At 42.7% G+C, this 12753-nt stretch overlaps 1 protein-coding gene across 7 annotated transcripts in view; it reads left to right on the forward strand.

Moving 5' to 3' along the window:
* LOC124008509 (chromodomain-helicase-DNA-binding protein 6-like) overlaps positions 1-12535 on the forward strand; it is a 115471-nt gene extending 102936 nt beyond the window's left edge. For 6 of the 7 annotated variants that reach the window (XM_046319829.1, XM_046319827.1, XM_046319834.1 and 3 more), the window contains 7 exons: positions 1294-1445; positions 2730-2948; positions 3091-3639; positions 4646-4834; positions 5103-5246; positions 7525-7629; positions 7828-12535. In XM_046319829.1, the coding sequence (XP_046175785.1) occupies positions 1294-1445; positions 2730-2948; positions 3091-3639; positions 4646-4834; positions 5103-5246; positions 7525-7629; positions 7828-8877 (2408 nt within the window). In that variant the 3' untranslated portion in view covers positions 8878-12535. Of the gene's footprint in view, positions 1-1293; positions 1446-2729; positions 2949-3090; positions 3640-4645; positions 4835-5071; positions 5247-7524; positions 7630-7827 lie in introns of those variants that run through there. The other variant, XR_006834108.1, reaches the window with a different exon arrangement.
* The last annotated feature ends 218 nt before the right edge of the window (positions 12536-12753 follow it).

Raw genomic sequence — 12753 nt, forward strand, 5'->3', positions numbered from 1 at the left:
GGAGTTCCCACATATGCTGTGTACTTGTTGGCTGCTTTTCCTTCACTCTGTGGTCCAACTCATCCCAAACCATCTCAATTGGTTTGAGGTCGGGTGATTGTGGAGGCCAGGTCATCTGCTGCAGCAGTTCATCACTCTCCTTCTTGGTCAAATAGCCCTTACACAGCCCGGAGGTGTGTCGGGTCATTCTCCTGAAAACAAATGATAGACCCACTAAGCCCAAACCAGATGGGATGGCGTACCGCTGCAGAATGCTGTGGTAGCCATGCTGGTTAAGTGTGCCTTGAATTCTAAACAAATCACTGACATTCATCAGCAAAGCACCATCACAACTTCACGGTGGGAACCCCATGTGCGTCTCACAAAGACACAGCGGTTGGAACAAAAATATCAAATTTGGACTCATCATACCAAAGGACAGATTTCCACTTGTCTAATGTCCTTTGCTCGTGTATCTTGGCCGCAAGTCTCTTCTTATTGGTGTTGTTTAGTAGCGATTTCTTTGCAGCAAATCGACCACGGAGGCCTAATTGGGCTGCAATCTGAGGTGCTGTTATTCTAATGAACATATCCTGTCCTGTGGCGATCTTCCTGAGAGCCAGTTTCATCATAGCGCTTTTTGGTTTTTGGGACTGCACTTGAAGAAACTTTTAAAGTTCTTGAAATGTTTGCGCATTGACTGACCTTCATGTCTTAAAGTAATGATGGACTGTTTCTCTTTGGTTATTTGAGCTGTTCTTGCCAAAATATGGACTTAGTCTTTGTATACCTTCTGTATACCACCCCTACCTTGTCACAACACAAATGACGCTCAAACACATTAAGAAAGAAAGAAATTCCACAAATTAACTTTTAAGAAGACACACCTGTTAATTGAAATGCATTCCAGGTGACTACCTCATGAAGCTGGTTGAGAGAATGCCAAGAGTATTCATCAAGGCAAAGGGTGGCTGCTCTGAAGAATCTCAAATATATTTTTATTTGTTAAACTTTTTTGGTTACTACATGATTCCATATGTGTTATTTCATAGTTGATGTCTGCAATGTAGAAAATAGCAAAAATAAAGAGAACCCTTTGAATGAGTAGGTGTGTCCAGACTTTTGATGGGTACTGTATGTATATGGAAAAAACTCTAGGTAGCCTACAGGTAGACAGCTGTTAAGATGGACTCATATAACAGAAAAAAAAAATATGAAAAAAAATTGCTTTGGCTTTTGGTTTCTACCACCTTCTCCAGATGCCCTGTAGTTGAGATCTTGTGTTGTGCACTGTGTCACTGTCTCTCTCCACAGTCTCTGTAGTGGACAGCTATGTGGAGGTGGCACAGTTTGCCGTCCCCATGTCCATGTGTGAGATGCCTGACAGTCTGCAGGACGCGCGGGAGCCCACCATCGCCCAGCTGCTGCAGGAAAAAGCCCTCTACTCCTTCTCCGAGTGGCCAAAGGTATGGTACATGGCGAGTTGACCTGCCAACTGCCTTGAAAAGTTTCCATTTCATGTTAGCCCAGGGGAATTGGTTGACACTATCTGATTCGGGTATAACAATTTCTCCCAAAATCAGATTTTCAAACGGATCCTTAGACACATTTCCATAACCTTATGTTTAATTAAGACCAAAAGCTGACACCGCTTCAAATTCGTAGATTTGGCTATTTCGGCCACACCGTTGCTGACAAGTGTATAAAATCGAGCACACATCCATGCAATCTCCATTGACAAACATTGGCAGTAGAATGGCCTTACAGAAGAATGGCACAGTCATCGGAAGCCACCTTTCCAACAAGTCAGTTTGTCAAATGTCTTCCCTGCTAGAGCCACACAAGCTCACAGAACCGGGCCGCCGAGTGCTGCAGTGCGTAGCGTGTAAAAATGGTCTGTCCTGGGTTGCAACACTCACTACCGAGTTCCTAGCGGCCTCTGGAAGCAACATCAGCACAAGAACTGTTCGTCGGGTGCTTCATGAAATGGGTTTCCATGGCCGAGTGCAATTCCATGCGTCGGCTGGAGCAGTGGAAAGCATTCTCTGGAGTGATGTCTTTACCTCACCATCTGGCAGTTTGATGGACGAATCTAGGTTTGTGGGATGCCTGGAGAACGCAACCTGCCCAAATGTATAGTGCCAACTGTAAAGTTTGGTGGATGTAGAATCGTGGTCTGGGGCTGTTATTCATGGTTTGGGCTAGGCCCCTTCGTTCCAGTGAAGGGAAGTGTTAACGCTACAGCATGCAATGACATTCTAGACAATTCTGTGCATCCAGTTTTGTGGCAACAGTTTAGGGAAGGCCCTTTCCTATTTCAGCATGACAATGCTGCCGTGCCCAAACCAAGGTCCATACATAAATGGTTTGTCGAGATCGGTGTGGAATAACTTGACTGGCCTGTACAGAGCCCTGACCTCAACCCCATCGAACACCTTTGGGATGAATTGGAACGCCGACTGAGCCAGGCATAACCCCCCAAAATAAGTTCCCGACCTAACTAATGCTTCCATTTAGCCACAAGAGCCTTCCCAGAAGAATGGAGGATGTTCTAGCAGCAAAGTGGGGACCACCTCCATGTTAATGCCAAGGGTTTTGGAATGAGACGTTTAACGAGCACGTGTCCACATACCTATTATAATGTAGTATACATTTTCACGATATAGCCAATTTTGACTTTGCAGCTAAGCCATATACTGGGATCCAGGGGAATAATGCGTGGTACTTTTTTGTGCTCCTTTGCGTTGCAGGATCGGGTGATCATCAACCGCCTGGACAGCATCTGTCACGCCATCTTGAAGGGGAAGTGGCCCTCCTCCAGCCAGCAGTATGACTCCCCTAGCTCTCTGGCAAACACCTGTGTGCCTAACATTGTGCACCAGAGGGCTGGCTTCATTTCAGCCAGGGTACAGCCATCCCAGAGCCTTAACTTCAACATCCCAGCCCCTCCTGTAACCCGCCTTCCCAAGGTGACTAGCCCATGTTCATCTTCTGTGCCTTCATAACCATCGGTGTTGAAATCCTTCTTTTGTGACGTTTTTGTGGATATTCGCCAGTCTATTGTCGGTATTCATTAATATTTTTCCACTCTTCCATTTCCATCCTGTTCAGTACAAGTCAAGAGATGCCGGAGAATGCAGCCAGGGAGGCTGGAGGTTGACATCCTTGCCTCTCTTACAGGAGAGGCTGGTGGCGCCGCCCTATTTGCCTGACCTAAAGCGGAGTAGGCGTGCGTTTGAATACAAGGCAGAGGTGCTCAGTAAGCAGTGCCACACAGGGGAGAATATGCCTGTAACCGTGTCGAACAGTGGTGGGGCGCTGCTGCTCAACGGCTGGCAGGAGGCGGCCATGGACCTCTCCAAGGCCGGGGATCTGGGCATTGGGGGCGACGCAGCAGCCACTGTAGGCCACATGAGTCACCAGGTCCACCCCGTTGCCCGAAAACTGCCCGCCATGAGTGCCATGCACGGTTCAGTGGGGAAGGACATGGCCGGGATCCTGCAGGCAGGTCTCATCCACCCCGTCACAGGCCAAATTGTCAATGGCAACCTGAGGTGTGACGACGCAATCATGCGCCGGAGGAGAGGCAGACGGAGAAACGTGGAGGCGGTTGATATCGGGTTTGTCAAGAGCAGAGGAATGCATGTGCAGGAAAAACAGGTTTGTCAAGTCAAAATTTATTTTGGTTTTGTGAACAGAAAAAGAGCCAGCTTAATGGTACTACTTTCTGCACCACCTGGTTTTGATGATAATTACTGTGGACCTGTCCCCTTACCAAATTCAGGGGGAAGGACAATACAGTTGACTCTTGTGGTTTGGTGCTTGGAGGCAATTAATTTGCAATAAAGGTTGTACTATAGCGTATCACTAGTAGTGTTGTACTTGATACCAAAACGATACCATGGCAGAAAAGGCGTATTAGCCATAGTCACAGAATGGCATTTAATCCAGACAGATAACCTCAGCGATTGCTCTGTTCAATAGTTGGGCATCTTTTGAGTTTCGCAGTTTCACTTCTGACACCAATGTAATGAAACAGGCAGGGAATCCGGCAAGAACCCTCAACATTCTTGCCGTTAGCCCTGCGGAAATCGACTGTGCTACAAAAGCACAGCTTTATAAGTCAGGTTTGCTACAGTATCTTTGGACGTGAGTGAGAGATTGTTGTGAGTTCATTACGTTTTTGTTGACAAGTTTTGAAATCAGCATATTTTGTGTTTTTATATTTTTTATATCCCATAGTATTAGGATTGTGAATGGTTGTCAGTTCAGCTGTGACTTGCATAGAAAGTTATTCTACAAAGCTGGAAGCTACCGATATCTTTAGTTTCAAAATAATTCAAGTGTGTTAACTTCTGTGCAGCTTGAGTGGAGAGCTAACATGGTGCTGCCTAGACACTCTGCTCTAGCAATGAGTAAGTGGTGCAGGCATGAGGTACGGGACATCAGCTGCAATGATAGACAGACTTGGTCCTCTCAATCAGTACACGACATGAGACATATTTGACAGAAGTACTGAAAGTAACAAGCAGTTTTTCATGTTCTAGTATTGTTCTAGTATCGAGTTTCGTTATACTGTGCAACACTAATCACAAGCACTTCATACTAGTGTTGAGTTGGGAATCAAATACATCTATTTGTTTCCCTGTGTTTTTTTCCTCTACAGGGCAGGGTAGAAGTCACCAGCCATTCTGCAGTGTCGTCTACCTCCTCCCCACCTGAGCGCCCCCCGGGAACCTCCACCCCCACCCTGTCAGAGGTGGTGGCCATCGACAGAGAGGCTGCCAACAATGGCTTGATGGAATGGCTGCGACAGAATCCCAACTGTAGCATGGAGGTGCCCACTTTCGCACCGGTGAGTTGATCCTCCATGCACATTCATCTTATCCATTCTTCAAATTCCCTTTACTTTAGTGAAATCCCAGTTTGATGATTCCTGGATCCAAAAGGGAATAAGCAGGAGGAAACTGGGATTTCTGAAAAACTTGTGAACTTTGAGAACGTTTCTGTTACGAATGGTTCAACTCACCAGCTGGTTTTATAGTTTGGTTTTATAGTATGTTTTAAAGTAAGTGAATATCATTTGGAGTAGTGTGCTTTTCTTGCCAAATCTGGGGTTTCAGTCTCCTGGCTCAGCGATTCTGCACAGCTTTGTGGAGCGGCCCAAGCAGAGGCGGCATCGCTGTAAAGACCCCACCAAGTTGGATGTCAACTCCCTAACAGGGGAGGAGAGGGTGCCAGTGGTCCACAGGAGCACTGGCCGCAGGGTAACTATTTTGACTCAAACGCACACACCGAACACTGATGCACAAGCACACATAACATCACTGACATTAACCATGTTTCCATCCCACCATTTTTATGAGAGTACTGTACCTGATGGAAACTGCAAATTGTGGGGAAACTTTTATATTTTTTGTAAACAAAATATGTTTGATTGGTGGATAATATTTGGGGTCGGTGAAATAGATACAGTACCAGTCAAAAGTTTGGAAACGCCTACTCATTCAAGGGTTTTTTCTTTATTTTTACTATTTTATACATTATAGAATAATAGTGAAGACATCCAAACTATGAAATAACACATGGAATCATGTAGTAACCAAAAAACTGTTAAACAAATCAAAATATATTTGAGATTATTCAAAGTAGCCACCCTTTGCATTGATGACACCTTTACACACTTTTGGTATTTCTCTCAACCATCTTCACTTGGAATGCTTTTCCAACAGTCTTGAAGGAGTTCCCACATAGGCTGAGCACTTGGCTGCTTTTTCTTCACCTTGCGGTCCACCTCATCCCAATCCATCTCAATTGGGTTGAGGTCAGGTGATTGTGCATGACAGGTCATCTGATGCAGCACTCCATCACTCTCCTCCTTGGTAAAATAGCCCTTACACAGCCTGGAGGTGTGTAGGGACATTGTCCTGTTGAAAAACAAATGATAGTCCTACTAAGCGCAAACTAGATGAGATGGTGTATTGCTGCAGAATGCTGTGGTAGCCATGCTGGTTAACTGTGCCTTGAATTCTAAACTAATCACTGATGGTGTTACCAGCAAAGCACCCCCACAACATCACACCTCCTCCTCCATGCTTCACGGTGGGAACCACACATGCGGAGTTCACCTACTCTATGTCAGAAAGACACTGCGGTTGGAACCAAAAATCTCAAATTTGGACTCATCAGACCAAATGACATTTCCACCGATGTACATTGCTCGTGTTTCTTGGCCCAAGCAAGTCTCTTCTTATTATTGGTGTCTTTTAGTAGTGGTTTCTTTGCAGCAATTTGACCATGAATGCCAGTTGACAAATAAATCTTGTTCTTATCAATAATCTCACCTACTGTACGCTGTCTGTGAGTTGTTGGCTACACCATGCGTGGGTATTTGCTGTTTAACCCAATCATTTTTGTGACAAAAGCATCGACAGAGGTAAAAATGGGATGGAACTAACACTACAGATAGCAATACTGTGTGATTTGAAAATCCATAGTCAATCAATCAATAATTTAATAATTATTTTAGTTTAAAAAAATATTTTTATTTTTCAATCTGTAGAAGCAATGAGAATAGGAAGGTTCAATTCTTTTGTGAAGCATCACAGCACAGTTGAAAAATATATGGCAAGTAGAAATCCGAAATGGATGCTGTTGAGAGACAGATGGGAGGTGTTGAATGGAGCTGAAGGGTGGGACTAATAACAAGATAAACAATGTAAATTATATGGGATCTGTAAAATATATATAGGTTCGGAACTTTGTGAAATAGGATAGTTACAAATAGAAATTAGACTGGATGGACATCAGAAATAGAGGAAGGACTAAGAACAAACAAGAGAGAACTATTGTAAAGTAGACTGTGTCTGTAGAATGTGTATGGATTGAAGGTAGAAGCAGAAGTGTTTATTAGTTTACTTCAATTGGGGGATCGGCAGTAGGGTTTGCGGGGAATAATAATAAAGGTATATTCTTTAAAAAAGTATGTATGTCTATATAGATATGTGTATGTATATATGTGTGTGTGTGTGTATATATATATATATATATATATATATATATATATATATATATATATATATATATATATATATATATATATATATATATATATATATGCGTGTATGGATATATATATTTACCCCAAAAATATGGGGGATTGGAAATGATGCAGACAATTACATTGGAAGCAACATTCTTTCTGCAATATAAAAAAAATGATTGGGTAAATGAAAAGTTATTATACGACAAAGGGCTTTTTATTTGTACTTACAATTACAATATTCGCTTAATTATTTCGCCAAATGTTTAAAAGCCTAGCTACTGGCATTTCTTTGCAGTGGTTATCAGGTGAATGAAGATGCTTCTCCCCACCCAACTGTGCTCCTTCACATTGATTGAATACAATTCTTTAAGACATAGCCTAACAAAATTTGAATTACATGTAACGTTTGCCTGAATTATACACAAATGCATCATTTATATTTATGCTATGTGTGTGTGTGTACAAGAACTCATTGAGGGTTGTATTCTTCTGTGCTGTAGCTTGGGGGTGCTATGGCTCCAGCAATCAAGGAGCTTTCACGATGGCTGGATGCAAATACTGAGTACTGCGTGGCACCTGACTGGGCAGATGTAGTGAAACACTCTGTGAGTAGCATGGCATTTTCACTCTCTCATATCCACATAAATGCCCCATCAAATAGTTTCATTAGAATGTTTCCATTTTTAATTAGACATTTACTCATCTTGAATAGTGCAGTTGTCAGAACCTACTGCCTCACAGATTACAGATGTCCTTCAAAAACATCCCTGCATTTTCCTTAAGCTAATGCCTTGTTTTTCCAGGGTTTTCTTCCTGAGGGCAAGTTCACCCGCATCCTCACTGAGCCCGTGTGCCGCGACCAGGGGCCCCGCCGCCGGGGCCGTCGTCCCCGCAGCGAGATGCCCAAGCCCCTCCTCTCCGAGTCTCCCATGGGCCCGCTCTGTATGAACGGCGGCCTGATCGGCAGCATGGACCTGGTCAGCCTCCAGAACCTCCGCAATGTCCAGGGCATCCCACTCACAGGCTTGATGGGATTCCCCCATGGCTTTGCTGTGTCCGCCGGTGAAGAATCAAAGAATGGTCTGAGCATGCTGCCTATGATGCTCCACGGCGTACATGGCGCCCCCCACATGTTCAGCGTTCAGGGGCTGATGGGTTTGCCGCCCACCTGCTCCGCTTCCACCTCCTCTTCCACGGCTGCAGTTACCACCACTGCGGCCTCCTCCTCAGCGGCCAGTAGCCCCTCTCGAGGCCCCGGCCAGGCATCTTCGAGCACAGGGGCCGAGGGCTCCGGCATTCAGCCTGGCACAGAGAGAAAGAGGGAGGAAAAGCAGCAGGGCGCGATGGGCAGCCACAGCATTGCGGCCATCACCACCACCACAGCGACCAGCAGTGGCAGCCACCAGGCCTTCAACCCTTTCCTCATCCCGGGGATGTCCCATGGACTGCTGTACCCTCACATGTTCCTCCCGCACGGGGGCGTCATGGCGCTGCCAGGCATGCCGCCTGCAGACTCCTCCAGCAGCCCAAATATGAAGAAGAAAAGAACAAGGGAGGAAGGGGTGGTGGTGGTGGACGCAGGCAGCCACAGCCACTTACAGACGGACAGTGGGCCTCCGAAAAAACACAGTGATGGCCAGACTGGGGAGAGAACGGCTGGCCAGGCTGGGCCAGAGGACAGGGAGCAGACGGAGGACAGCATTCAGGAGGAGGGCACGGGACACGACTCCCATGATCCTCCAGAGGTAAACCCCAAGAATAGCGTTGAAGAGGAGAGAGGAACAATGGAGATTAGCTTGATGGAGGAGGAAAAACTGCCTGAGGAGGAGAGCGTGTCAATGGGGGCAGAGTAGACTTCACAAAATAATTCTTCTCCCACCGCTTTCTTACTGTGCAACAGTTTTAAGTTTGTGGTGTGTAAGTACCTTCATTTGTATGTAAATACTTTTGTTATCCACTTTTTATGGATCTGCCCTGTAGCAAATTTGTGATTATCTTATATATGCCCACACATGCTCCATTCAAGAACTTCATGAAAGAGATGCAAACACACACTTGCGAAGGGAGGAATTACTCAATGTTGTTACATGGTTATAACAATTCAAGCATCCTTGACGGTCTGCTACATCATTTAGAAGCCTGGTATGTCCTGGTTGCAAAAAGGTAAAGCCTGGAGCCTGTTTGACTGAAGAGGATAAAGATTGTGGGTTGTGTTCATTAGGGCATGCAATGGAGAACATTGTCAAACAGTTTCAATGGAAAATGAAAATGTGTTTCTTATCAAGTAGTCCCACCCTTTTTCAGTCCGTTTTTTATCCATTTGGTGCCTAATGATCACAACCAAGAACGATGTAGCCGTTTAGTGATTACTGTCCACTCAGTTTCCTTGATGGGTGTTAATTAAGGAATGTGAATATCCCATTAAAGTTGTTTAATGTCCCGAAAGCCTAAAACTAATAGCAATTTTATTTGAAGGTCCTTTAAAATGTGTTGAATATAGTACTTGTTATATCAATTCATGCAAGGTAACTTGCAGTCCCAAGTTTGATTAGTAGCATAACTGCTGCTAAGAAGTTCTGAATAGGACAGCTTTTGTCCATCCCTATTTTGTTTGTCTTGTTACTGCTATGTAAAACATTTTTAAAGGGAAAATAGACAAACAACACTGCGTATAACAGATTTAGAGAAACAATGATGCTAGTATAACCAATCGAGAGAACACATATTCAGTACGACAGCCACTAAAAAAAAAAAAAAAAGGCAAAGACTAATCCTGAGTTTTGATAATGCTTTAAAATATATAATCTCACAAAGTCACTTTGGGATGTGATCATCTGTGTCAGTGTGGGAGCAGTGAAGAGGTACCATAGACAGTCTGTCACAGAGGGCTCTGTTGAGAGCGCCGGTGCCTCACTGGTGAGGGACAAGCACACAGAGGGTACTTCATTAAGAGAAAGGGGTGGTGGGGGATGTGCAAAATATAAATATAATATGTCCATTCCCATCCGCCTTTCCAGTGTTAGGGAAAAGTTAGTTGTTTGATCACAGATACTGTATGTAAAGCAGTGGCAGAGTGCCTCATTGTTTTAAAGGCTTCGTGGTCTCCTTTTCTTCCCTTATAAGCATTTAAAACTCCTGTAGACTAGGTCATACTCAGAATGTTAAAAAATGTCAATCTATTTAGCTGTATGTTGCTGTTCCTTTTGTTTACATGCACACCACATGTTTAGTTTTCTCCATTATGTCCCTTGACGTTGGGGGGAAATGGCAAAATCAGTACCAGTGTTTATTGTATTTAACATAATGTACTACACTAAATGGATGCAAAAGCTGATTTTATTCTCCATTTTACAACAGGGTCTGTTTTTTGGGGTATATGTTTTAGACTTGGCTTCTAAGTGTAACAACTTGACTTCTCTTTTTGTTTGTGAAAAAAAAATCATATTAGAAAAGTGTCCTTTTGGTGAATGTTTACCTGTATTCTGTCTATTAAGCTTTTATTTGTGTGTGCGTACATGCATGCGCACACTTGCACAACCTGTCCCATGGGTGACGTTTTGTTCTAGAGCTGTATTTTGATCTCTTGCTCTAGCGTCATCTTTCTTTGTTGGAAGACATGTTATTGTTGCCTTGTCACAACTTGTGACTATACAATTAATTTGTTTTGCCAAACTTTCACCAAATATGACATTTTTCTTTAAACTTAGTTGATTATATTAAAAGTAAAATGCCTTATTTAGCTAGTGTTATATATTATATATATATATATTTATATATATATATATATATTTATAGATATATATATAGATATAGATATATATATATATTTATATAGATATATAGATGTTTTGTTACATCTCCATATTGGAAGTTATATATCAAAATAATGTTGTTTATTTTGTTTTAAATGCCCCTTCAGTTGTATGCGTACATATTTTGGTAATGTGCAAAACCAGCATTTGGCCATTTGCTGGTATCAGTCACTGCAGTGATTGAAAGATTTTCTTCAAAGTTATCTTTATGGTCCAATTCACTTACTCCATGAAGTGACTCAAACAATCTTCCAAAGCACAATGGAGAACAATGAATTATTCCTGTTTTCTCATCAGTGCCTCTGAGATTTGGTTTGATTTACATAATTTATTACATCTAGGCTGAAGTACTAGTGCAGAAACATCCCTGAACCTATTCCAATCATATCTAATGTAATCAATGTGAAGGGTGCCATGCAATTCCTGATTGGTCATGTCTGAGGGTCCCCTTGTTTCAATCAAACAACAAGCTTTTCACATGCTTATATTCACTTAACAGGCTTTCAGTTTTCGTATACACCTCAATGGTGCATGGTATGTATACAACTGAAGTGGATGTGATGTTAAAACCAATGCTCATCCAATTGTAGACCTATTCTGCATGTTGGATCCAATATTCCACTACCATTGGCTGAGTAATATAAAGTAGATTATTAGAACTCAAGACACCAGCCCACACCAATTTTCTATTACTTTGCTTTTATGTGAAAACTTGAAAAACAACTAATTGGTGCAGTATGTGACTACGGTTGAATGTCAATTAATATTTATTCAGTCTTCACTTCATGAAATCATTTTACTGTGTTTTCTTTTCATTTAGTCTTTGATAATTTATGGAACGGTCAGATTGATTTCAAGTCATGTATCTCATATGTATTTATTGTACAAGTCTTGTCTAAGCATTTTCATGTTTATGCCTGGTGTGTAGTAACGTTAAAGGGTTCAGAGGGAAGACAGTCACGCTTCTAAGGCTTGCTGGCCCTTTTCACATTTTAGAATGTTTGTTGTATTTTTTTTGCCATCACCTGTGGCAAGAATAGTTTAAAATACATAAATGTTATAACTTTTCCTGAAAAGGTATAACGCACTTAACATGTGCCATAGATTGTGGGTCATTGGGATGGGATCAATTGTTTCTTTGAACTTTGGACTGAATTGTACTATAACCTATTTCTGCAGTCAGGTCAGACACTAGGCGCCAGGCCCTATTCATCAATTCTGTTATGTATTTGCATGTCAGAGGAAAGATGCAGGCTCTGGCTTTCCAATGCCATGCTATGTGTGTTGTGATTGCATGCCTGGACATGCTGGATATATAGGCCATGAAAATGACCACAATCCAAGTTGCAGAGATGGCAGACCACTCTGTGTGTGTCTGCATGCATGCTTCAAGTTTCTGTTCAACAGCTGCTTGCATAAGGACCACTGACAGATTAGGACCTTCGTTTTCAGCTCATACAGTCAAAGCCAGTGTTCACTAAATGGGTTTACTGTAAAGCTACATTGAACAAAGTGCACCGTGGGTGGGAACATCATGCTTCAAAAGAAAAGTACTGGCTGATGTAAGCTACATTAACAGAGTTGTGGATAAAAAATAATTGTTGAACTAGCTCCAATATTCCCTTGTGGACCAATCACATAACTCAGAACATGGTATGTGATCTTTTATTGTACAATAAAAGATTACTTTCAACTTTCATCAAGTGAAGGGGTATTCATTTCTCAACATACTGCTAACAGCAGCTAGTTTAAGCGAGAAGCTCGGGAGTAGGCATTGCCCATATGATCAACCATCTGCTAGCTACTAGTTAAACCAGAGAGGAAAAGGCGATGCAAGAGGTTTTACTCAGTCCAAAATCTGTCCACGAAAATAAGCTGACGTGAGGAATTTTTCTATGGAGGTCGGTGTTGAATTTG

Source organism: Oncorhynchus gorbuscha, linkage group LG21 (genome assembly GCF_021184085.1).
Source record: "Oncorhynchus gorbuscha isolate QuinsamMale2020 ecotype Even-year linkage group LG21, OgorEven_v1.0, whole genome shotgun sequence".
Classification (NCBI taxonomy): Eukaryota; Metazoa; Chordata; class Actinopteri; order Salmoniformes; family Salmonidae; genus Oncorhynchus; species Oncorhynchus gorbuscha.